The 24827-nt window shown below is 35.7% G+C and overlaps 1 protein-coding gene across 1 annotated transcript; it reads right to left on the minus strand.

The window, feature by feature from the left end:
• Positions 1–4443: 4443 nt before the first annotated feature.
• On the minus strand, positions 4444–18155 carry LOC132614092 (developmentally-regulated G-protein 3). The gene is made up of 10 exons (XM_060328451.1): positions 17952–18155; positions 17156–17209; positions 15243–15416; positions 12538–12609; positions 11262–11321; positions 10199–10308; positions 9792–10091; positions 8228–8419; positions 4938–4989; positions 4444–4814 (listed from the first exon to the last, which is right to left on the minus strand). The coding sequence occupies exons 1-10, from the start codon at positions 17991–17993 to the stop codon at positions 4764–4766; spliced, it is 1107 nt and encodes a 368-aa protein (XP_060184434.1). The 5' UTR covers positions 17994–18155; the 3' UTR covers positions 4444–4763.
• Between the last annotated feature and the right edge of the window lie 6672 nt (positions 18156–24827).

The raw sequence follows: 24827 nt of genomic DNA on the forward strand, positions 1-24827 counted from the left end.
TGTCCTCTTTTTCTTTAGGTATACTGACTCGAAAATCTCATTTTTACTAGGCAAATAATGTTAAAAAGATTTTCCAGATTGTTCAAATTCTGAATTTAAGTTTGTAGGACCCTGGATTGAACACAACTGCAAGTAGAGCTGAACATGAAAAACCGAACCAAACCGATAATCACAAACTAAACCGGAAAAAAAAAATCTTGACATTTATTTGGTTTGATTTGGTTTGCTTTTTAAATTTAAAAATCGACTATATTTGGTTTGGTTTTGGTTTCAAGTATAAAAAAACCGAACCAAACCGACTTTATATATACATATTTTAAAAATTATATTTGTATATATATATGTGTATTTTAATTTTTTTATGAAAAAATTACAATGTATATTATGTTTTTATAGTCTTAGACCATGCTTTTGAAAAAATTACTTTGGCATATTTCCATGTTTATAGCAAGCTCTGGCAAGGAGTATTATATCTATAGACCAGTGAGTCACTAGTATTGTTCGCTACTTTGGCACGTTTTCATAGTAAAGATGTGGCAATATCCAGTTTTCTATTTCAGATAAGTTTGATTTGAAATAGTGATTACAATGTATTTTAAAAAACCGAGAAAAACCGAATAGTAAAAGCCGATATAGTTTAGTTTGATTTGGTTTGACAATTTAAAAAACTGACTTAATTGGTTTGGTTATTTTTTAAATAAAAATCGATCCAAACTGAACCGGGAACACCCCTAACTGCAAGTGCATTGCCAACCATAAAAATCCCACAAGAAGGGACTTCTCTATTTTCTGTATGTCTATTTATGTACATATATCAGGCTTTAAGATTCTTTTATAACGAAAACTTGGTGTCAACATGCTTTTTAGTCTCATTAAAAATGATCACATAATGGTCAAATTTGAATCTCATTACTACTACTACAACAACAATAACTCAGTGAAATCTCACAAAGTGGGGTCTGGAGATGATAGAGTGTATGCAGATTTTACCCCTATTTGGTTATCTTGAGAGGTTGAGAAGTTATTTTCGGTAGACCCTCGGCAGAAGGACAGGCAACTCAAGCGTAAACAAAAAATGACAAAATACTAACAAAGCATGATAAAATTGTCTGAAAAAAGGAAACGTAACTACCACAAATTTGAGTCTTATTATTAGGTAGAAAACTGAACAGGTTTCCGCAAAGTCATAAGACCATGTATGGGGTTGACGCCTACCCAATGCCGGAGGGACAAAGCAAGTTGGTGACCTGTTCGACAGGGGAGCCGGTAATCGAAGCCCATTAGCCGTAACTGGCCCTAAGGTAGCAAAATTTCTTGTCGGGTAAATTCCGAGTAAAATATGGTGCGAAAAAACTAAAATGGATATGAATAGAAGATGCCTCAAAGCTTTTCCTTGTTTGTATCTCGGGAAATACGAACGACTATTTTCGTACCTCGCTATGCTTGCTCATATTCATACCTCACTAATACATTTCACTTGAGTCTAAAATTGTTCTTATCGAGTAAGTTTAAATGGTAGTTTTACATATTATGACATTGATTGTCAAAAAAAAAAAAAAAAAAAACGAAAGCAACTATTGAGAAAACGAATTGATTTGCTCTTACATTATTTGACAAAACGGACGTGAATATGAAATGGTTCAGATTAAGTCTTTCTTTCCACTTCTCCAATGTTATTTTGAACATGGGGATGTTTTACACTATAGTACTCTTAATTCTCTCTCTTGTTTAAATATCAATAAAATGAAGGATCAATTTAAACTCTTTTTTCCATTGTTCAAGTAAATAAGAAGTTAAAAAACAAACACCAATATAGGAGTTCTTGTTTTCCTTCGCACAGCACAGGAAAAATAGAAAATGAATGAAAGACAAGTGAAGCCTAATTAAATGGTTTTTTTAGCCCTTTACAAACTTCTTATAGTTTTATGACCTTTTTATTTTATTTTTAAACATAAGAGATCTGAAAGAACACGAAAGAGATATGAAAATATCATTTTCTTCTATTCAAATTGTAAGAGGACAAAATCTCGTTTCCTCTGAAACTAATAATAGAGTTCCTCTATCCTTAATCAGATGTTTCAGTTTCAAGCCCTGGATATGAAAAAAAATCTTATTAGGGAGCACTTCCCCTTAAATGACCCTTACACGGCTAATTCGAATTGGTCAAGGCCCCAGTCTAAGTATCGGACACCGAGAAATTAAAAAAAAAAAAAAAAACCAGAGCGGCAAAGGTAGTGAGCAATTCTAATTGGTTGTCGAATTTTGGCAAAAGTGGAGATTACAATTTCGCTATTCTAGTGGTTGCCGAATTTTCGCATTTTCATGACAAAAAACACCTTTTCTTTTTGGGGTAGTTCAACCAAATATTTAAGCATGAACTGAGATCTCTTACCTTTTTACAATTTGAATAGGAAAAAAAATGACGTTTTTTTCAGATTTCTTACGCGCTATTTTTCAGAGCTTCTATATGTAAAAATGAAAATCTCTCGTAAAAAACAATAAAATTAAAAACATTTTATAAGTGACTCATTTATGATAGGTCCTGTTCCTCTGAACAAGTAAAATAGAACTACTTTTAGTCTCAAATATTAATCTTTTTCTTTTTTGACAAAATAAAGGTGTTCCAAAGTATTTGATGTTTTAGAAAAACAAGAAGCATTCATTTTTTTTTTGTTGCTCCAATTGACTTTCTATTCAGATTAGTGGAATGTTAAATGAGTAAGACGTTTAAAGAGAGATAAAAGATAATTTAAATGCATATTCTTATGGCTGTTAGATTTCTTAAGGTGTATAAGAATTTAAATTTGAGCAAAGGAGAAATTTTATTTTGAGTCTCTCTCGTATTCGCTACAAGGACAATCCCCACTGGATTATTATTCCAAATAGCTAGAACTAAATTCTTTACCTTCTTAAAGAGTAATTTGCCTTGAAAAACAGATCAACAGATACTTGACTCTTGAGAAGCTTTTGGAAGGCAATATTGTTGCGAGTTCATGCGCCTTTGAAATTTTCTAATTTTTTCCGAGGAAATTAGATTTCTTGCCTTCTTATAGTTTGAATGTCTTTTCAAATCTCTTATGTGTTTTTTTTTTCAGATTTCTTACGAGTAAAAAAATGAAGATCTTCTGTAAAAAGGTCGTAAACTAAAAAAAGTTTGTGAAGGGCTACAAATCATTTCTCCCTTTTAAAAAACTTTTTTTTGCGTGGATTGGCCTTTATTTGGGGTGGTCTTTAAGTTTTGCCCTTCAAATTTGTGGTCTTTAAGGTTTGTCCTTCGCTAGGGACCCCTTGGTCACGGGTTCGAACCCCCGCTCAGCGGAAATTTAAATTTTTTTCGCAAGGCAGAAATTGTAAAAAAAGACAAAACTTGCAAATTCTGCCTTCTTCTGCCTTAAGGCAGAATTTGCAGAAATGGGCAGAATTTGCAAATTCTGTATAACTCTGCCTTTTTTCTGAACTTATGCCTTGCGAAAAAAAAAAAAATATCGCCTGAGTAGGGGTTTGAATCCATAACCAAGCGGTCCCTAGCAAAGGGCAAGCTTTAAAGACCACCATTTTGAAGGGCAAAACTTAAAGACCACCCCGTGATAAGGGCATTCCTGCTAATTGCCTTTTAAAAAAAAAATCTTCTGTTTAGTTTAAATCATTGACGAGTTGTACTCTCAAGTCATGGGCTTGAACATTTTCACTGAAACGATAAATAAACTGCCTTTGGTACTCAAGGGTGGTGATCTTATTGGGATTGCTCATATTATTGTACTAACTTCATTCACTACTGCCTTTGTACTAGTTTTATTATGTTACTAAAAATCTTGAACTTAATTTCTTCGTCTGTATAGTTGTATTTCGTGGAAATAAAGATTGATTATTCCTCTTGTCGAAAAAAACAAAAAATGCGGACCAAAAATGGTGCAATAAAAGTGTGGAAATACTAGCTGTTTTGTATGGCTTTGGAATGGAACATGTTGCTCATTTCAGTCTTCTCTTATGTTTGTATAACTCCAGTTTTGGTAATAAAGCAAATAGTTACCAGAAAAAAAGTGTGGTAACAACCATTTTAACAATTCAAAAACAGCTTTTACCTTGCAAGATCATCCTGCCTTAAAAAAAAAAAAAAAAAACAAATTTCTTTGGAGAATCTGATCGTCTCAAAAGAATTAACTTCTCAATGGAATGTGCATTTCTATGATTTTCCTTTCGGCTTGTGTGTGTAAAGTTTCTTTAAATGTTGTCATTATTTGGGTCAAAAATTAAAACAGGTTTTGGCAAATTAAACTCACAACATTTGCTTCCGTGTTTTAAATTATGTCATGTAATGTGTGCTCAGACCTCCTACTCCTATATTCTTTTTCCCAAGAGTCCTAGTTTACATAATGCAGATTTCGGGGAAAGATTCAACATAAAATCGTCAAAAAAAAAAAAAAAAAAAAAAACACTAAAAGCTCTCATGGAAAATTTTAGCTCCAGTTAAAGACAACGATGCATGAACCAAGTTTTCTCAGTTTTAACTACCACTAAATGCTCCTTGGGGCCGACTTTAGATTGATACATGGGATGATTAGCCAGCATGCACACAGATTCACGATATAGCTTGACCGTGACAACATACACATCAAGCTGTACTTTGTTCAAACTAGATCTACCTACGGAAAAAGAACAACAAAACCAACCTCTGCAAACTAGGACAAACCTCAACATGTGAAGAAGACCTTTAGTGCTAGAGATATGCATCAACTGCAGCAATCAAGATGCAATTTCTGCAATCACACCTTCTTGATGATTTGGACGACATCTTCATCTTCTAGTTCATGTTCCTGGTACAGAGAGCAAGAGTAAACACCGACATCCTAATTGCAAAAAACCAAGGGACAAGGGACAAACAAACTAGTAGATAATATGTATAATATGAATAATCCAAGCAGTTCAGAAGAGTTTACCTTGCCCACCCTCTGAGGTTTGTGTTTTGCACTTGAACCCCAAACCAGGGCACTGCAGAAACCAAGGCACATGTTTGTTAAAGAAGACGGATAATGTCAAACGATACCAAACCTAAAGTTAACATTCTATTAAAAACTTTATGAAATCAATGATGTGAAGCCAATGGAAAAAGGTCCTCAAAGACAGCACGTTAAGCGTGCAAGTTAGTAAAACACTAAAGCTCAAATGCTGATTCACAGCTCCCAGGTACGGGCAATGATGATTAATGCTTCAACCAAGTGGACCAAGAGAGCAGACAAGCTATTTTAGAACTCATGACTGTAATTTTTTCTGATTTAACCTTCATCAAATTATTGCTTTATCTGAAAACAAACTTCGAGGCAATATCAATTATGCCTCACTAATCTTTGTCAGTATGTATTGCTGTTTCTCATCATTAAAAAAAAAACACACAGAAGAAGGGGGAATGGATACGAGAGCTGTACAACTACAAGCTCAATAAGCATCTATCTGGTTGGCAATATCCTGGTCCTAGCTCAAGAAGCATTTTACCAGTATTTCGAGTTCAATTTTTTGAATAATATTACCCAAGGTGTCAAGAGTTTGCAATATCCTGTTCCTTTGGAGTTTCACTAACTACCATGAAATTTCAAACCCTCAACCCCATCCCCATCCCCTCCCCCCACCACACTCCGTTCTCCTTTTCTATGCCATCTTTGGGCTAGAGGAGAGAAGGTCCTTATCTTTCAAGGTGGTGTGTCACATACGAAAGCTCACACAGTTTTTCCTCAAATTATGCGCAATTGGCCATTACACACTTACTGTGCCCTCCTCATGTCTCCCTTAAAAATCCCTTTCCCTTTCTTTGTAAAGACGGATGCCATACCTAAACCCATCATCTTGACAACAAATATAAAAGATGACATACTGAAAACCATTCAATATTTTCATGAGAATCAGAAGTTTGAGAAAAGCTTTAATGCTACATTTATAGCATTGATCCCCAAAAAAGCAGGAGCATCAGAGTTGAAGGACTTCAGACCTATAAGTCTCATAGGTGGGATTTATAAGATAGTAGCAAAGCTACTAGCTGAAAGGCTCAAGAAGGTAGTTGATAATCTGGTGAACAAGCATCAAATGGCTTTTATAAAAGGGAGACAAATCATGGATGCTGCACTTATTGCCAGTGAATGTGTGGACTCCAGAATCAAAGGGGCAGAAGCAGGTATCATGTGTAAATTGGACATAGAAAAAGCTTATGACCATGTTAATTGGAAATTTTTGTTGAGCATCCTTAGACAAATGGGCTTTGGTGAGAAGTGGCTGAAATGGATAGACTTTTGCATTAAAACTGTCAGGTTCTCTGTTCTTGTGAATAGAGAACCTGTAGGTTTTTTCCCTTCCCAAAAAAGGACTTAGGCAGGGTGACCCATTGTCCCCTTTCCTGTTCATAATTGCAATGGAGGTTTTGATAGCTTGATGAGGATAGCTTTGCAGAATAGGTGGATTAAAGGTTTTGAGATAGGGGATATCGGGGGGCAGAGAAAAGAGATATGTCATCTACAGTATGCAGATGACACAATGATATTTTGCGAGGCCAAGGTCGAACAGATTGGTTACATAAGAATGAGCTTGACACTATTTGAAGCATCTTCAGGCCTAAAGGTAAATTGGGGAAAAACCAGTTTGTTTTCAATAAAAGAGGTACCAAACATACAGGCTCTTGCTCTCATTTTAGGATGTAGAGTGGATATTTTGCCTACAACTTATCTAGGCATGCCTCTTGGCAGCAAACTCAAAGCAGGGGAAATTTGGGATGGAATAGTTGAGAAAACAGAAAAAAAAAAATTGGCAAAGTGGAAGGCACAATACTTATCTTTAGGAGGAAGACTTATTCTTATCAAGTCTGTTCTAGATTCTCTTCCCACATATGTAATGTCATTATTTCCTTTACCCTCCAATGTTCAGAAGAAATTGGATAGATTTAGAAGGGAGTTCTTATGGCATGGCTGCAGAGAGGGAAAAGGTTATAATCTGGTTAAATGGCAGACAACAATGAGAGATAAAGAAAGGGGTGGATTGGGCATTAGAAACTTGAAAGCACAGAATAATTGTCTGTTGATGAAGTGGCTATGGAGGTACAACAGTGAGGAGAATGCATTATGGAAAGAGGTGATCAAGTGCAAGTTTGGTGAACTCAATCCTTGGTGTACTAGAGTGAGCACTGGCACTTATGGTGTTGGAGCATGGAAAACAATCAGAGCTTTATGGCCCAAGATGGAAAGTAATATGCAGATGACTGTAGGAGGTGAAAAAAGAGTGAAATTCTGGAAAGATTCTTGGAAGGAGCAAGTTCCATTGAGGGAAATATTTCCAGACTTGTTTATTCTATGTAATAATCCAGAGAGCACAATAGATGAGATGTGGAGTGCACAGGGCTGGAACTTAAATTTCAGAAGACTGTTGAATGATTCGGAGGTGGAAAGGGTGGCCGACCTGTTAAGCAAAATTGGTGATTTCAGTGGCACCAACAATGAACCAGACACTCTGAGATGGAAGCATAATAGTGATGGGAAATTCTCAGTAAAAAGGGCTTACAAAAGGGAGTGTAATCTACAGAATAGACAGCAACCAAAGCTTTGGAGAAACTTATGGAAGTGCCCAGTTCCAAACAAGGTGAAATGCTTCACATGGTTGGTGGCAAGGAGGGCTTGTTTAACACATGAAGTTCGAAAGAGAAAAGGTGCCATCATAGTTTCCAGATGTTTCTTGTGCAAGGAAACAGATGAAACCAACAAGCATCTATTTCTACACTGCAAATTCACTGCACAACTGTGGTCCTTATTTCTCAACATAACAGACACAATGGACTATGCCTGAACACACTGCAGATTTACTTAGCTGTTGGATGAAGAGGGGAGGCAGTAAGAGTCAAAAGAAATGGTGGAGGACAATCCCACACTGCATATGGTGGACAGTTTGGAGGGAGAGGAATGATAGGTGTTTTGAAAATAGATCCAGTTCCCTTCAGAAAGTCAAATGCAATTGTATAGTGTCTTTCTACTTTTGGTGTAAAGAAATAGGATTAGAAGATATAAATCAGTTTGTAGATTTATTAAAATCTTTGTAAGTATTTCTATTTCCTTTTTATGCTTCTGCTGTAACACTTTTGAAGGTCTCCAGCATGTCCTAAATGCTGATGAATACACAATTACCAGTTTCAAAAAAGGTACTTTTCATTCCATTATGAGAAAACTGTAGGAGGAGAGTTTTGCAAGGAAAGACATACTATTTGTATTGTTTAACCATATCCTTGTGGATTCTTTCGCAGAAGTCCTCCACTGTCCTCCTCTTTGATGATAAAATAACTGGATCCTCATAGTCTGGATTCATTCCCTTCGGCTTTGTGTATATGCGGGTTAGACTAAGATATTCCCAAATCTTCTCCAGCAGGCCATCAAGATTCCATTCCAAATGAGCACTGCAGGAAATCATACAAAAAACATTTTACGATAATAAAAGTATATTCTTAAGGGAAAGAGAAAACATGACTAAAATGATTCGAGCAGGTACTACATTCTAAACCAAGCAATTTGATTAGAATCTTAAATTTCTGTGTCTTTATAGCCAGAAAGAAGCAATGTTGTTGGAACAGTCATGGCTAGAAAAGCAGTGTAATGTCACTTGCCAGTAAGTGAAAGCAAATTAGATCTCTACTAAGGCCGTAGAAACTCGGATACCATGTAAAAACTAAAAAGTCAGAGAACTTATTCTGAATTGAGTGTAACTTGTAACAATGTATAATAACAGCTTTTTTTTTTTTTTTTTTTTGATGAAAAGTATAATAACAGCTTCTTATATGTGAGTCTTAGCTATATACAATATGGTGAGTAGTTGTTCTCTACCACCAGAGTAAGTAATTTCTACTAGAAAAAAAAAAGGGGGCAGCCCGGTGCACTAAGCTCCCCCTATGCGCGGGGAAATTTCTACTAGAAAATACAAAGAAAAACATCATCTACTATTCTCTTACTGAAGTTCAAAGAATCTAGATATGTGGTGAATCTAGAAATATAATGAAATATAATTCCATTAATCCTTCTGCATTCCGACAGTAGTGATGAGAGGAAGTCAGAGTAACCTCACAGAAACGTAATTGTCAAAAAAGAGATGGTTGTGAAACACAAGCAGGAAATGTATAGAGTACTCATATCAATCCATAACTTTTGTAGCGATCCTTAACCCTGAATTCATGAGGTTCAATCGCCCAGCCTAAGTCGTGTGAGGGTGCCAATCCAATCTCCTGTAAAGATCTAGCTAGCTAAACAAACACCTACTTGCCTCTTACTGGACGGCGATGTTTAGTAGAAACTGGTTCAACTACACACATTACTTCAATAATGTTCTCTTATTGGATACTTGTAATTGCAAAGTAATGTTTGTCAACCAAACGAAATCTAAATGTGACCATACTGCAAATTTCAAAAGGAAAAAATTGACTCGAAATAGGGTCAGCTAAAAGGGGAAAACCATGTACAGCTCAAATGCTGAATGGAGGGAATAAAGTGGCATAAGCAACGCTAATCAGGATTTACCAAGAGTCTGATGTATGTTCATCGTCAAGAATCTCTAATTTTATTAAAGAAGTGCGTATTTCTGATAGACTTTATCGAAAAATATTAAAGAAGTGCACATTTCTATTAGGCAGTCATGAATTTCATTAAACTTTAGCACAGGTAGATATGTTGTTTACTAACTTGTTAGCCATGAAGCTTCTGTAAATGATGGATGAAAGAAAGGGGGGGGGGGGGGGGGGGGGGGGGAGGGGGAAGAAACTTAAAAGAATGGATAGCTACCTGATTGGACAATAGTGCGGAAGTTTATCCAGAATCTCCAGCTCTTCCATTGTGATTTGATCAATTTTGTTCACAACATAGATGCAAGGTGTGTATACTCTACTACCTTCAATGACATCAATAAGGTCATCAGCAGTTGCATCATACCGAAGATGAACATCAGCGTTATGTATTCTGTATTCGCTCAATATGGCCTTCACAGTGTCAAGGTCCAAATGGGTATTGGTCACTGTTGATGTCAAATTGATCCCACCCTTCTCTTTCTTCCTGAATGTCAGATTAGGTGGTTCCTTGTTCAACCTAATAAAGGGAAGAGCACCAAGAATCGTGAATCAATAGGGGGGGGGGGGGGGGGGGGGGGGGGAAGCAGACTACACAAGGCGAACAAAAACATTACAGTCTTATACCTAATGCCAAATCCCTCAAGCTCTTTCTCTATGAGACGTTTGTGAGTAATTGGCTTTATTGCATCCAGGACGATAAGTATACAACTGCATGTCCTAGCAGTACTGATAACCTGTAGTTGTTATCAATCACAAGATAAGCAATATTAAGTTCACCAACTAGTACTTAATAAAACAAGAGATGAAGGTCGAACACTCTGAAGGTTTTATGTCACACAGCAATAGTCAGCATTTCATTTACACCTACTTACAAGAATAAAGAGGAACAGAGGGATTTGAGGGAATGGAACTTTGTTGGCCGTGATATGGTGTATTTAGTTGGCATGCAACACCGTAACATCCCCTTTCTTTCTGTAGTTTTACCATAGTTTTCATGTCTTCAACATAGCCAAATTATTCTGGTCTTTGTTTTCCCGAATCTATCCTCGACCGTTCTGTAGCATATAGCATAGCTATTCATTGCAAGTACAGTTGGGAAATGACAGATGTAAAGCTGGATGTAACTGTGGCTTTATCAACAAGTGTCGTGTTTTGTTTTCAGAGGTGTGCTTTTGTTGTTTCAATTTTCATATACTTCATTCCAATTTTTTAATAAGTATATGCCTTCTATTCCAAATTATTTGGCACTGTTTGATTCGACAAGAATTTTAAGGAAGACAGATGAATAAGTTTAATATGCATTAAGCGCCAAAACTACACTTTGATGTTTGTTTTTATATCAGTGGGGCATACAACAACTCATGTCAATGGAAAATTAGGAATTCTATATAAGTAAATATAGAAAAGCCATACTCATTTGGACGAAAGAGTGATAAACAAATTAGAACAGAGGGTGTGTATTCAATCTGGAGAAGAAACATAGATATTTTACAACTGACCTTCGTCATGACTGGGGAGCAATTCACTTTAAGTACCATTTTCTTAGGTTTCAAATGTATCTACTTGTTTTGGATACAGATATGAATCCCCGTTTTATTATGAAAAAATATATGCTGCTAAAGAAATAATGAGAAAGCTAAGCTGCAAACACAATACTTTTTTTTTGAGAAGGTAACATATACTTTACCTGCCTTCCTCTACCTTTTCCATCCTTGGCACCCTCAATAATTCCTGGAAGATCCAACAACTGCCAAACAAATTGGGAAAGGGATGAGCAAGAGAGTTTTATATTAAGCAAAACTCTAGAATTAAACATTATCACGCTTGTGAGATGGATAATCTCCTATCATGTCAACCACACGCATTAAAGAAAAAGAATAAATAAAGATATTGAGTGTACAGGTTTAAGTAGTCTTTTCCACTGTTTACACTGCATCCTACTTATATTTACAATAAAGTAGATAGAACAGTTCCGTGAATTAGGACCTGTACGGTGCTCTATTTCTTCTTGATGCTCTTAGTATTATTTCTTACATCATCAAAAAAAAAAGTACTGTGAATTAGGAAAACTTAGTAATACTTCACTGCCTGGCGTCTGCAACTTAGTTGTATTCACATCCTCCCAATTACTGATATCTTGTGTGAGGATTAATGCTTAATTTTACTGCCTGCAGCGTGATTAACACACCTTCTCCCTCTTTTTAACTTGTACAATTTAAAGAAAAGATAAAAGGGCAGGAGGGATGAAGAATGGATTATTGCCAGGTTAATTATGGGGAAATGGACCAATTCAGCCTTGAGAAGCCCAATGCTATGAATAGATACCTTATGCACTCCATTTTAAAGAGAAATCAAACTTATTAGAAGATGGTATAACACCTCACAACTTAGTCAGCCCTTGACAGCCAAAAACCCAATATTGTTCAGATAAACTGGTCTTTTGCACTGAAAAGCATTTTATGTCATTCATTCCACATCCATTTATCTTTGACCATCTCCTTTTCAAGGCAAGAGCTTCAACATTATTTGAACATATTCTCCCTTGAAACTGAAACAAGTACACTTCAAGAGACCAACAAATTAGGCAATTGCCTTCCATAGTTCAGAGTTCACTTCTCTAATTATCTGGATTATATAATTGAAGCTAAGAGATTTACAGCAGCAAACAGTGGTTAATAAATCCAGAACTGAATCTCAAGGAAGAAAATCCTCCTTGAGAAAATCTCATCGCAGAGTAAGTAGTACGAACCGTTTTCAGATTTTCCTTTTTTATTATCACAAGAGTCTGTTTTCAAATATTTCTGGAAACAAGTGGAGGAAATTAATATTCACATCCAAAGATCCATTCCTATACTCATCTAAAGAGCAGTACTCTTTCAAGTTGAAAGTTTTGTTTGCACAAGTAGCAAACTTTATCTGAAGCGTCATTAAGTGCCAGGTTAAATCATGAAGGTTTTGGATACCTGAATTTTAGCTCCTCGATACATGATGACACCAGGAATGCAAGTTAAGGTGGTAAATTCGTATGAAGCAACCTGTCAACCACAGAAGGGGGCTCTGTTAGGGAAAAAGCGTAAGAAAACCTTATTGCAGCATGAAGTTTCATCATGTTTTTTTCTAGAAGCATCACGCAAAACCTAACAGAACAGATTATATTTTCTTGGACAACCGATTATAGTAGCATGCATGACTCATAATCATAGGCCCTCCATTACTTAGAAAAGAGTTGAATTCCGTTTAAAGATACAGATCCGATTCATGATCAATAACTACCATAACATTTTCAAGCCACTGCTTTTAAAGTTCTTTTGGTGGTTCACAAAAAATTACAGCACAAAAAATAATCAACTCGAGAAACAACTAATTTATGTATTTCTTGACTGACAAGAATCAAAAGTAGATGATGAACCCTCTTCTTCCCCGACAAAATATGTTTCTGATTGGTAAATCACCAGTTAAACCTTGAGAAATTAGATCCAACTTCCAAAGTAGACAATATAATGAAAGCAAAACTCTTGCCCCTCCCATCCATAAAAGAGGAAGAAAGAAACAAAAACACGAAATGATAGTATTTTTCCATTGTCCTTTTCCTTTATTTTGCTTTTCTTTTATTTTCCTTTCTTTTCTTTAATTTTCTTTCCTTTCGAGCCGAGGGTCTTTCGGAATCAGCCTCTCTGCCCCACAAAGGTAGAGGCACAAAGGTAGAGGTAAGGTCTGCGTACATCCTACCCTCACTAGACCCCACTTGTGGAATTACACTGGGTATGTTGTTGTTGTTGTTGTTGATATTATGTTTCCAAGGCTTTTTTATACTGCTTTGAATTGCTTGTCCTTGTGCCGAGGTCTACCAGAAATAGCTTCTCTACCTCCCAAGGTAGGGGTAAGGCCTCCCCAGACCCCACTTTGAGTTTGTGGGATTTCACTGGTATGTTGTTGTTGTTGATAGATAGGGAAAAATGTTATATAAGAAGAGTGGACTAAGTTTCCAGAAATTAAACCTTGAGCAACTTGTGCTACTAAAACAGAGGGTTATAGCTAACAGAGAAAGCATTCAAATTGCGTACTACCCTCCCCAGACCTCACTTTGTGGGAGTTCACTGAGTATGTTGTTGTTGTTGTTGTTGTTGATAGATAAGGAAAAAAGTTATATAAGAAGAGTGGAATAAGTTTCCAGATAAAAACTTGAGCAACTTGTGCTAGTATAGCTAACAGAGAAAGCATTCAAATCGACCAAGTTAGGTACCCTAATTAGGAGTCTGCTACATAACTAACAGTGCCACTTCACCTTCCCTATTATGTGATCTTTATCTTAAGAAGCTCAAAAAGAATAAACTCATTAGCTAGAAAAGTCACTGAGCAAGCTCTAGAATCAGAATTTGACATTAAAAGGGTAACTTCCATGTGTAAACTCATCCAACTTTTTATTCAAATAAATTCTATGTTTCCTGCATAGATCTATCTATTTTCGGACTCTAGTCCATCGCAGTGCTACTGCAGTGAACTAAAAAGAACATCCATATGAATTATACATTTGCAGGTAGGAAATTTATCCATCTTCCATGACTAAAAGTGTCAGCATCGCCTACCTTTAACAGCTTAACCTACACACAAAGACTTTAAGGCAATTCTTTTCTGTTGAATGTTATCAGCCGCAAATGCTAAAAGGAAAGAAGAATTCAAAAAAGCATCTCCATACATCTGTCGAGCTAAAGTGTGTATCACCCTCATGCTTCTCCTATTCTAGATGATTTCTCATTTTTCCCTGATACACTCATCATTAAATTTTTCAGTTACGCTCAGAGACTACATTTCCTGGACTTCGTAAAAGGACTACATTTCCTAGAAGAATTATATATTTTTTCTCCTTCTGTTTTGCTCTTATTATTTATTCTAGAGTTAGGTAAATCATTTGTGAAGAGTACAACTCCTTGTTGTAAGACAAACTTCATTTTGCACCACTGCACTGCTTTCTGATCAATGAACCTTCATTACTCATAGTAAATCTGTTTTCCTTCCAAAAGCATATGAACTTCCAAACCACATGCATTTGAGATTGTATCTAGAAATTCTTATCCTCTTAAGCGGCATATGAGCCAGGGAGATCAAACTCATTTCCTTTTAAAGGGGCTGACACAAAATACAACTCTAAGAGGGGTACATTCAACAAATCTACAGAGTTCATAAGAATTAAGCTTATTTTTTATATGGTAACACCCACTGACCAAAATCTCCCCCACCCCCCTCCCGCCCTCCAAAACAAGGGACCAACAGTGGCTTTTCCCGATTTTCAACCTCATGGTTTGAGGTGGAGGTCCCTTTCACTTGACCAACCCTATCTTGTCAGAATTCAGCCAAATTTTAATTGGAATGGCATTTAAATATACTTTACACATGCTTCTCGTAAATTGCATCTGATGTATGATACTAAGAATCATTTCCTCATTATTATTCTTAAGAAAGGCTGAACTTCAACTGAAAAGTTCTCCATATACCTATTTGACAATTGACACTTAAAATTTATAACTTCTGAAAAGCTAATACAAGACCCTTTTTCATAATTGCAAAAGTGACAAAGTTTACCTCTTATGCGTTATTCAAAATATAATACCTGAACTAAAACAATCAAAGTACTAATAATAAACTTAAATATCATTGGATGGTTACACACCTCAGAAAAAGTTCCTGTCAGTTTGTTCAAGAGTGTCGATTTTCCAACTGAAGGAAACCCCACTAAACCAACTCTTGCATCACCGCTTTTTGTAACATCAAAACCTTCTCCTGCTCCACCACCACCTTTTGTTGTAGGTGTAAGTAGCTCCCTTCGAAGTTTTGCCAGTTTTGCCTAGCCATGCATTGCATCACAAGACTATTAGCTTGTAGTATGAAAAACTAATTGTACATTACAATAACCATAGCAAGTGAAATCTCTTCACATTGATGGTAAATTTACCTAGTTAATTTTTGTGCATGATAAGATTTCTGAGAAGAATGAGTGTTAAAAACTAGATACTTGTTCAATCCCACATTACAGCATTTATGACTAAAAATAAAAAACTAATGCAGACATTCTGATACTATTCCAACTAGAGTTCTGGAAAAGGCAAAAAACATCACGTTTTGGAGTAAGAAATGTGTTATAATGATGTGAAACCCCACAAACAGTTATATATAACTGTATTATCCTATGCTAATTTGAGAAGTCTTAAAAGCTTTGCCTAGCCATGCATTGCATCACAAGACTATTAGTTTATAGTATGAAAAGCTAATTGTACAATATAAAATAACCATAGCAAGTGAATTTACCTAGTTAATTTTTAGCATGTTAGAATTTCATAGATGAATGAGTGCGAGAAACTAGTTACTCGTTTCGTCCAACGTTAATGCACCTATGACTAACAAAAGAACTAATAGCTAATTCTGACACTACACCAAATGGAGTTCATAAAAAATTTAAAAAAGAAACATGAAGTGTTGGAGTTAGAGATTTTAATGATGTCAAACCACATCAACAGTTATATATAACACTATTATCCTATGCTAATTCAAGTAGCTCTAGATGGTAAAATGCCGCGGCTAATGGAAAAGAAAATATGAAATGAACAACTATAAGAAGTAGCTCGAGCAATTAGTGCAAAAGGGAGTAAACGATTAACACATAATTCGATGACATTCTATCACAGAAACAGTAATGGAAAATTTGCTAATGGAGAGAAGAATAATAGAACAGTTTTCTTTTTTATGAAATAATGGTAATATTACTAATAGCATCCAAAAGATGCAATTTACAAAAGTATCGCTTCTATACAGAACTTAAAATGCCAAGGAAATCAAAAACTGATTAAAATAACATTTATATTCCAGCTGTTACACCAACAAAATAATAAGTTTGAAGTAAATCTAGCCTTCAAGGTTGGGATAGGTGCTGAGGTATCTTCAAAGCATCTTGTGTTATAGTAAATAACAATTTTATGAAGTGTGTTGAAAATAATTCAAGAAGTTAAGATAAAAACTAGCGTTAATTTCCAGGCATTACCTAAATATCTCCTTAAATGTTTGAAAGAAGTCAACCAACTTAAAAAAAAAAATATCGCTTAGAGCAACCAGCATCCAAACTAGAGAAACTCAAAGCATTGGAAACAGTGTCTTGTCAAACCTAGGCATTTTTTTGTTGGGCACATAATTTCAACCTGATCATTACATTTGGACAGCAGAAAGACACTACACATATTCACATCATTACATTTGGACAGCAGAAAGACACTACACATATTCACCAGCATCAGCGATATAATATGAAGATTGTACTAAAAAGCATGGTAAGCGAAAGAATAAATTAAAATTTGGTAAGAAAAGATTTGCCAGTTGTTGGTTATGTCTTTGATAAGGATTATAACCTGGTTGTGATAAAAAAAAGTAACTTCGAAAGTCCAAATATAACTTTAGAGTGAGCATGCTCATGAGTCATGACATTTCCCCTTTGTCTAGAATATATGACTGTACCCAATTGCATATCAATGACCTAACAAAATAAATGTCATGTAACCTCATAAATTAACCAATAAAATGTTGTGACTGTGCTACCTTTAACAGACCGAGATGATGAGCAGTCGCTTTGTTCTTTTGGGTCTTAGCCATCTGCAATGAAAGAGAAAAATTCACATTTTTTAATCAACAGTAACACCTATTCAGTGCACAGAAATAAAGGCCGTCATACATCCAGAGGCTCTTTTTATATAACCAACAAATCCCCGAGGGCCAGTGGCGCAAGGTTCGGAACTCTGTGGGATAATGGGCCCACCCCTACCCTTCTCCACTTAGACACCAGACTTCTAAGCAGAGTTTGAGCCTGCAACGTATGGCTAACCACACATCACGTACAGCATTCCTACCACTAGACCTAAGCCCTGGGGGAACTGCCAGAGGCATATTTGAGTGAATACAAATTGAACACAGGAATATCTCAAAATTTAAAAAAAGGAAGTAGTTAACTTAATTTACTTTACTGCTCTACTATACACGATTCAAAGACTGCAGATCAAATAGAACTATTTACACAATATCTCCTTTTTGACTTTAGACGCATGAACACTGAAACTATCAAGTCTACAGCATGTTCAAAGTTACAATTCCAGATCATATAAGCGAATTAAGCAAAGCTAATAGTTGGTCAAGAAAGCCACTTACGATGGTTGATTGTGTTTTCAATTTAGTTAAGATATCAGAGTGTTTAATAAATGGATTTAGAACCACAACATATGTTAGGATAGCTCCATTTACTGATGCACGTAAAAGGTCTAACGTATTTTCAATTATTGGGTTTTTTTTTTCCTTTTTTACTGTTTATTTAGAGGAAAGAAAGCAATAAAAGGGGTTGTACCTCATCTTCGATATCTTTGATTTTCTGCATAACGGTCGCCATTGTTGCTGATTGATTTGAAGAAAAGAGGGACTGCAAAGACAGCGCTGAGTTTTGCTTCTGAGGTTTTGCGACGCCACTTATTTGTATTTGGTGTTTTTTTGTGGTGGGTGTAGCTTTTTATGCACTGAACGAGATTGAAATTTCTTTCACCTTAATTAGAGTCTTTTGAAGGGTCTGTGTATTTGTCTAGGTCATATGTGAAATTAGTCGAATCAATAAACTTTAGATAATTTGGGAGGATATAGTGTACCCACACGTTAACCTATTTTTGTGACAAATAGGCTGTCTCCAAGCACTTTAAATAATTCAAATCATTAATTAAAGAATCGGTCTAGCTATACATATGTGTATATATATTTTTACCATTTGCTAATAAGTCTTTGTAAATCCTAGCGGTCGAATCGATTTCTAAAATAATTAAATTTATACAATAATTTGTCGGAGCGTTGCAAAGCGCGGACAATTTATCTAATATTATACAATGTATAATATAGGTAATTACTAAATATTGTAATTATGATCCTAATAACTAGTAATTATACAGTTGCTTCCAAACAAGCCCTTAATGAAATCTTAATTTTCATTATTTGTTTACCTCCAAAAGAGAGCAACAATTAAATTTGTACGCGGTTTAAAGGATATGTGACTGGGCTTACTAACAAGATAAAACGAGTGAACGGAAATTAAAGAATTAACGTAAAGTGGAGGAGATAGCTTATGAGTGCAGATGACGGGTCCGAGTGAGAGAAGATTTTGTATCCTTGCTCGGACTAAAAATAATCAAAGACAAAACCTTTATAATTATCGCGCTTTTGCTATTAGAGAAATTATGAGAATTGATAACATGAGATGCAGATGAGATGAAGAAGATGATGCCCTCTAACGGGGCTGGTACACATGCATTTATAGTGCTAGTGTCCTACTCTAACTAAAAGACACGAACTCCAATGTGGGTAAATGGTTCCTAAAATATCGGGCATGTCTGTTGAGGGCTAGTGTGCTAGTGTCCTACTCTAACTAAAAGACATGAACTTCAAGCACTTTTGTTGTTACTTTTTGTGTATTTATGTCGTTTTGTAAGATAAGATGCCCGCAGAGCATAACGGAGCAAAATAGAGCAAAAATAGAACAAGCAGCACTTTCTGGCAACACATGCTAGCAGCACTTGCTGCAGCATGTTGTGCATGCATCACCTGCGAGTAGCACTCGCAGCAGCATGTTGTGCCTGCGAGTAGCACTTGCTGCAGCATGTGCTGCACGCAGGGCATTTTTGTTCACAATTTGTTCTCGTTTTTTGGAATGTTATAAATACTCTTTTAGGGTTTGTAAAACATATCTTTGGCCATTTCATACAAGTTTTGAAGACTAGGTTCCTGCACCACACTTTGGGGTTGAAGATTTGAAGATTTGGTTGAGCATTTCTTAAACCTTTAATTCATTTCTTTAATTCCTTGGTTTGTATTGTATATCTAAGTGTGTAGTATTTATTTTCTTCACTTGAATCTTGTTTATGGAAATATTCTATGATTAAAGTGTTGGATGAAACTCTTGTTTTGCTTATGCATTGAATGATTTTTATTGCTATTGAAGTGGGTCTTTGTTGATTTAATTAATCTTGTTCTTTAATGTTTCTTAAGGGATTAGCTAACCCTGAGACTCGCCCATTTACTTTGATTGAGCTCGGAAGAGGAAATCTAGGTTGAGAAAGATTAATTAACAATAATTTGGGTCATTAAACCCATCTAATAACTTGAGCTAGGAATAGGAAAGTTACTTCAGATTCAATTGGTTGTGCTTGATATCACACTCTAAGGCTTGAAAAAGCTTAGAGTGAAATTCATTGATTTGGTTGGAAGACTTTCAATGAGATTTTACAAACCATTATCTATTAACATAAACCCGCTCTTAGTTGTAAAATCATAAAATATATTGGATCGTTATTTGAGAGTTCCTTGTATCCATGCTTGTGGTCATTGATCATTTTACTTGCTTTCTAGGTTAGTTTATCTTTGGTAGTTTCAAAATCAAAAAACCAAAATTATTATCAAGTGTTTGGCTTAGCTTAGAAAGTGATAATTCCTTACTTGTTTAAATCGCCTAGTATATTGTTCCCTGTGGGATCGACCCCGACTCATAGTTGGGTAAATTATATTGCACATGACCGTGTACACTTTCTCTTTGAGGAGTGAATTTGGACGTTATCAATTTTGGCACCGTTGCCGGGGAACAATTTGGCGTATTTGGGTTAGTTTGGGATTTAAGCTTACTTGCTTTTGTCCAAACTTGTGAATATTTGTGTAGTTGTTTTCTTTGGTTGATTTTATTTTTATAAAAAAAAAAATAAAAAAAAATGGCATCATTCTATGAAAATGGATCGGATGGAAGTTGTTCATACTTTGATGACCCTTCTCCTTATTGTGGAGGACCCCACTCTTGGCAAAATTGTTTAAAGTCTCCCGGAGGAGGATTGTGCGCACAATCTCGAACCCATGAGTGGAGCATATGTGATAGATGTGGTGGTCAAAATGGTCGTTGGGCTGATTGTGCTTATGTGTCCTTCCCTTCCCCGAACCCCCACTATGACGATTCTACTTTTTGTTGTGACAATGATAGGGAAATGGAAGTGGAAGAAGTTGAGAATGGTCAAAATGGAGAGTTCAAGCTCATGATGGAATGCCTACTTGAAGGAGGAAATGAAAAGCAAAAAGCCTTGGAGGAGTACTTGGAAACTAGTCTCCAAAATGGCTTGATGAATGAACACAAAAATCCTCCATGGGCATTTGAACAATATCAAGATGAACTCTCAAATGCTCAATATGAGAAGATAATGCCTATGTTGGAGGCCAATCATGAAAATAAGGAATCAAGAATTGAACACCCTCCAACCGAATCCATGCTTATTGGAGATGCCGGAGAAGAAAGGAAATTAGAGTCAATCGGTGCCATGGAAAATGTTGAAATTGACTCTAGTTCATTTTTGGGTAATAATGTCAAAGATGAGGCAAATTTGGAATCTGGGCGCATTGGACCTCATTCTAACCATTTTTCAACGTTGTGCTTGGTGGATGATATGGAAATTGAACTACTCGAGCCTATGGTGGAAGACCAAAGTGTTTTCATTTTGAAGTTTGCTATGCCAAGAAGACAAAATGACATTCCTCACCTAAAGGCCAAAAAGTGCAAAATGCGATACCCGAAAGTTGGCCTCCTTGTTTTTCTACCACCGCCCCATGAGCGTCATCATGATCTTGATTCAAAGTTGGGGCGCAAATTCATATCTTCTAAATGGAAGGAAAAGTGGTAAAATTGGTAACCGTCGTGCCGCGACGTTAACTCAAGCGCTTGGTGGGAGGCAACCCATCGTTTTAAATTTTTTAAGTCGTTTTTGAATTTTATTTTTTAGAATAGTTTATTTTATTGCTAATCTGCAAAGTTTCATAATTTTTTGAATTGTTTTGAGCAGGTCGGGGTGTCACACCTCATTTTAACCGGGTCGATTTAGGAATATGACATTTTGGTGATTCCTATTTATTTATTTTTAAGGAGTCGCCACCTAATTAATTTAACGGTGAATTAGGACACCTAGATGGTTAACTAAGGCAAAATTAAAACTAAACCTCAATTAATAGTCTGCTTAACCAGGATGATTCTAGGTAAGGGCTCTATATTATCCTAAAGGGAAGGGGTTAGGCATCCTTTAGAATCCGTTAACTTACGGTTATCCGACCAAACTTAGGTTAATTAATTGAGAGTAAATATAATGTTTAAATTCACAAATGTCGTTAAAATTTTAAAAGGAAAATTATATTAGTGAAAATAAGATTTATAGAAAATATAATATGAAAGAAAACTTAAAATGCCATTTTTTTAAAATAGGACTTATAAATCGCTAAGACTTTAAATGAAAGTAATAATGATGTCATTTGAAATAATACTTGTAGAAAATATGATGTATTGCATAAAAGAAAATTTTAAAGGCTATTTAAAATAAAACTTGGAAACGCTAAAGCCTTGAATGAAAAATGTAATAATATTCTTGAAAATAAGACTTGCAAAGATATAAACCTATAATCTTTTAGCAAAATGTGAACTTTAGACAAAACTTTGTATTATATTAATATGGTGATGTAAAAATACCTAAACTTATTTTCTTTAAAATGTGATGGATAGGGTATGAGTTTAATTTCTTTTATATTAACTATACATGCCTAAAAGAAGTGTATTATTGGATAAACTTTGAAAAATTATTCATAGAATGTATTTGAACTTATATTTGCATATTAGTGACGTGTTGAAATTTCTAGGATAGTGAGCATAAAATATGATTCTCTTAACTCGAAAATATATAGTCATGCTATTTTGCAAATCAATTACTCTAAAAAATAAATACTAGATGTCGCAAACAGTTTTGACATAAAAGGGAAAGAAAATGAAGCTAATGAAATTAATTGATCTTTCTTAAGTTTAGCTACCCTTTCACTAAAGCTAACCCACTAAATTCACTAAAGTTCACCTAAATTAAGAAAATAAAAAAACAAAATAAAAGTTAGTCACATAATACAAGTTAAATGCAACAACATAAAATAGAGGTGTAAAATATAATGAGATGGGCTTAACCCATTTTTGGGCTGCTGTGAACAGGCCGCTGTTGGGCTTTGGCCCAACTATTTTTTATAGACTGCTATGGCTGCTGCCTGTATTCCTGTCTATTGGGCTTTGGCCCAGAATTTTATTTCTTTCCTTTTGGGCATGTGCTGCGGACAGAGGGCTTGGACGGATTTCGTTGGGATTTTAGCCCAACACCGAATACGGAAGAAGAACGAGTCCCTCAGACTCGTGTGCGATGTTCATGCATAAAACGGAAGAAAATGATTAGTATATAATCGATGAATAAGGTCAAACATGTAGAATACAAACTCAAACAAATCAGTAGATCGTGTATATTCTATGTATATTTGAAGTATACCTCGCGTATACATAGGTATACAATCTCGCTAACTTAACAACATTAAAAGCATTTATAACGTACTGAGGCACATAATCTGCCCAACAATGGCAGTGGACATTACAAGAAAAACTATATAATATGCTAAGGCAAACAACATCAACACAGCAATAGCAGTGAATATATGCAAGCAAAACTGCCCAGTATGTTAAGGCAAACAACATTAGAATATTTATACACACTAAGGCAACACCTGCCCAACACCAGCAGCAACGAGATCTGCAGATTTCGGGATGATTCATGGTATACCAAACATCTACTAAATTTAGGAGGGACATTTATGGCATTCAGACACATTTCAGTTCATATCTTTGTGTTAACAAAGCAAGACACCAGTAGTTATAGTAAAAAAAAATCATATGTGCATATAGCTTGTAATACTAGAGCGATAACAGAACATCGTCGCCTCTCAGTTCACATTATTCAATCAGTTTCTCATTTATCATGAACACATAAAGAGGAAGACAAAATACTGAGGCAGAGACATAACACAGATAGGTAGAATATCAGGCCTCAAAGTCATTTTGAAACAAGTAATATATGATAATATTACGGCTATTGCAAACGCAGACCTACATCATACATGATTGACTCACAGAACACCTTTTCTAGTAAGGGAGCAGACAGGTGGAAGTTCCATGGACTAATTCATATATACTGAATCATCTTAACACTCAATTGTATATTTTCAGCAAATGAAAAGAAGAATGCATTATCTAGTTAAAAAATAGTTGTCGCAGTTACCTATTTTCTCAAGATCATTACATGTACCAAAATTAAAACAGATAAAACAGATGCGAGATCACGAGGTTGTCAGGATCATCAAGAGGCAACTACTACAGTTAATCAATAGAATAGGTGGTTTAAGAAGTCTTAGATTTTATGACATAACTGAGCATGCTTTATATCATATTGGATTCAACTACTTCAACCAAATGATAACTAAGCTAGCAAAATAATTCAAAGATTTCAAAGGAGGTGCACACAGCATGTATCCATAAAATTTGACCAAATAGGACTTCAAACATGCATCATAAGTTTCCCAGAATATTAGATAGATTCACAGGTGCTCAAGCTGCATTTAACAATCTTTCTACCCACACTCTGCAACTTTGAGACACCAAACCAATCGACCTAAACTCATATCATGGACACAGATTTAACAAGACGACAATAAAACTACGCACTAAACAAATGAAAGACCAGAACTAGAATTACTCCTTCATTCAGCAGCCAGATTTGAAACTACCACCAGCAGTTTAAAAATAGGCATTCGATTGCTTCTTAACAAGAGGAACATATATTTATGACCACAACACAATTTGTAATGACATAGATTGGTAATACCCTGGGCTTAAAGGAATGTGCTTGGTCACAGTTGAACCAACCTTGATGGCACATAGAATTGTGCAGGAAACAGGCTTGTTAGCAAACTCAAGTTATTTGCTCCAAACCACAATATTGCACTTACGAAACAAGACACTTACTAAACTAATACTACTAGACTGCTAGACTAATACATATTCTATAATTGTATAAATATGATTAATTTAACAACTAAACCATCATGCAAGACTGATTAAACCCGGATTAGTATCAAACATAACAGACTTATCCATTAAACTTAAAATAATCGAACCAAACAGAGAGAGAGGAGCGGGGGACAAAACATGGTGGAGTGGAGGCACAGAGGAGTGGGGAACAGGAGAAGGTGGAGGTAACGTGGGGGAGAGAAAGTGGGGGGGAGCGGAGAAGAAAGAGAAGGGGTGAAGGCGGCGGGTGGAAGAAGGAGAAGGAAAAGAAAAGAAAGGGGGGGGGGGATTTTAGGT

Source organism: Lycium barbarum, chromosome 10, assembly GCF_019175385.1.
Source record: "Lycium barbarum isolate Lr01 chromosome 10, ASM1917538v2, whole genome shotgun sequence".
Taxonomy (NCBI): domain Eukaryota; kingdom Viridiplantae; phylum Streptophyta; class Magnoliopsida; order Solanales; family Solanaceae; genus Lycium; species Lycium barbarum.

What these genes read in the sequence shown, in the direction of transcription:
- LOC132614092 (XM_060328451.1), bottom strand. Translation starts at nt 17,993, where the DNA reads ATGGCGACCGTTATGCAGAAAATCAAAGATATCGAAGATGAG. An exon ending in TCAAAGATATCGAAGATGAG is followed by an intron (nt 17,210 to 17,951) that starts GTACAACCCCTT and finishes CTTTCATTGCAG; the next exon opens with ATGGCTAAGACCCAAAAGAA. An exon ending in GAAAAGGTAGAGGAAGGCAG is followed by an intron (nt 10,309 to 11,261) that starts GTAAAGTATATG and finishes TAACAACTACAG; the next exon opens with GTTATCAGTACTGCTAGGAC.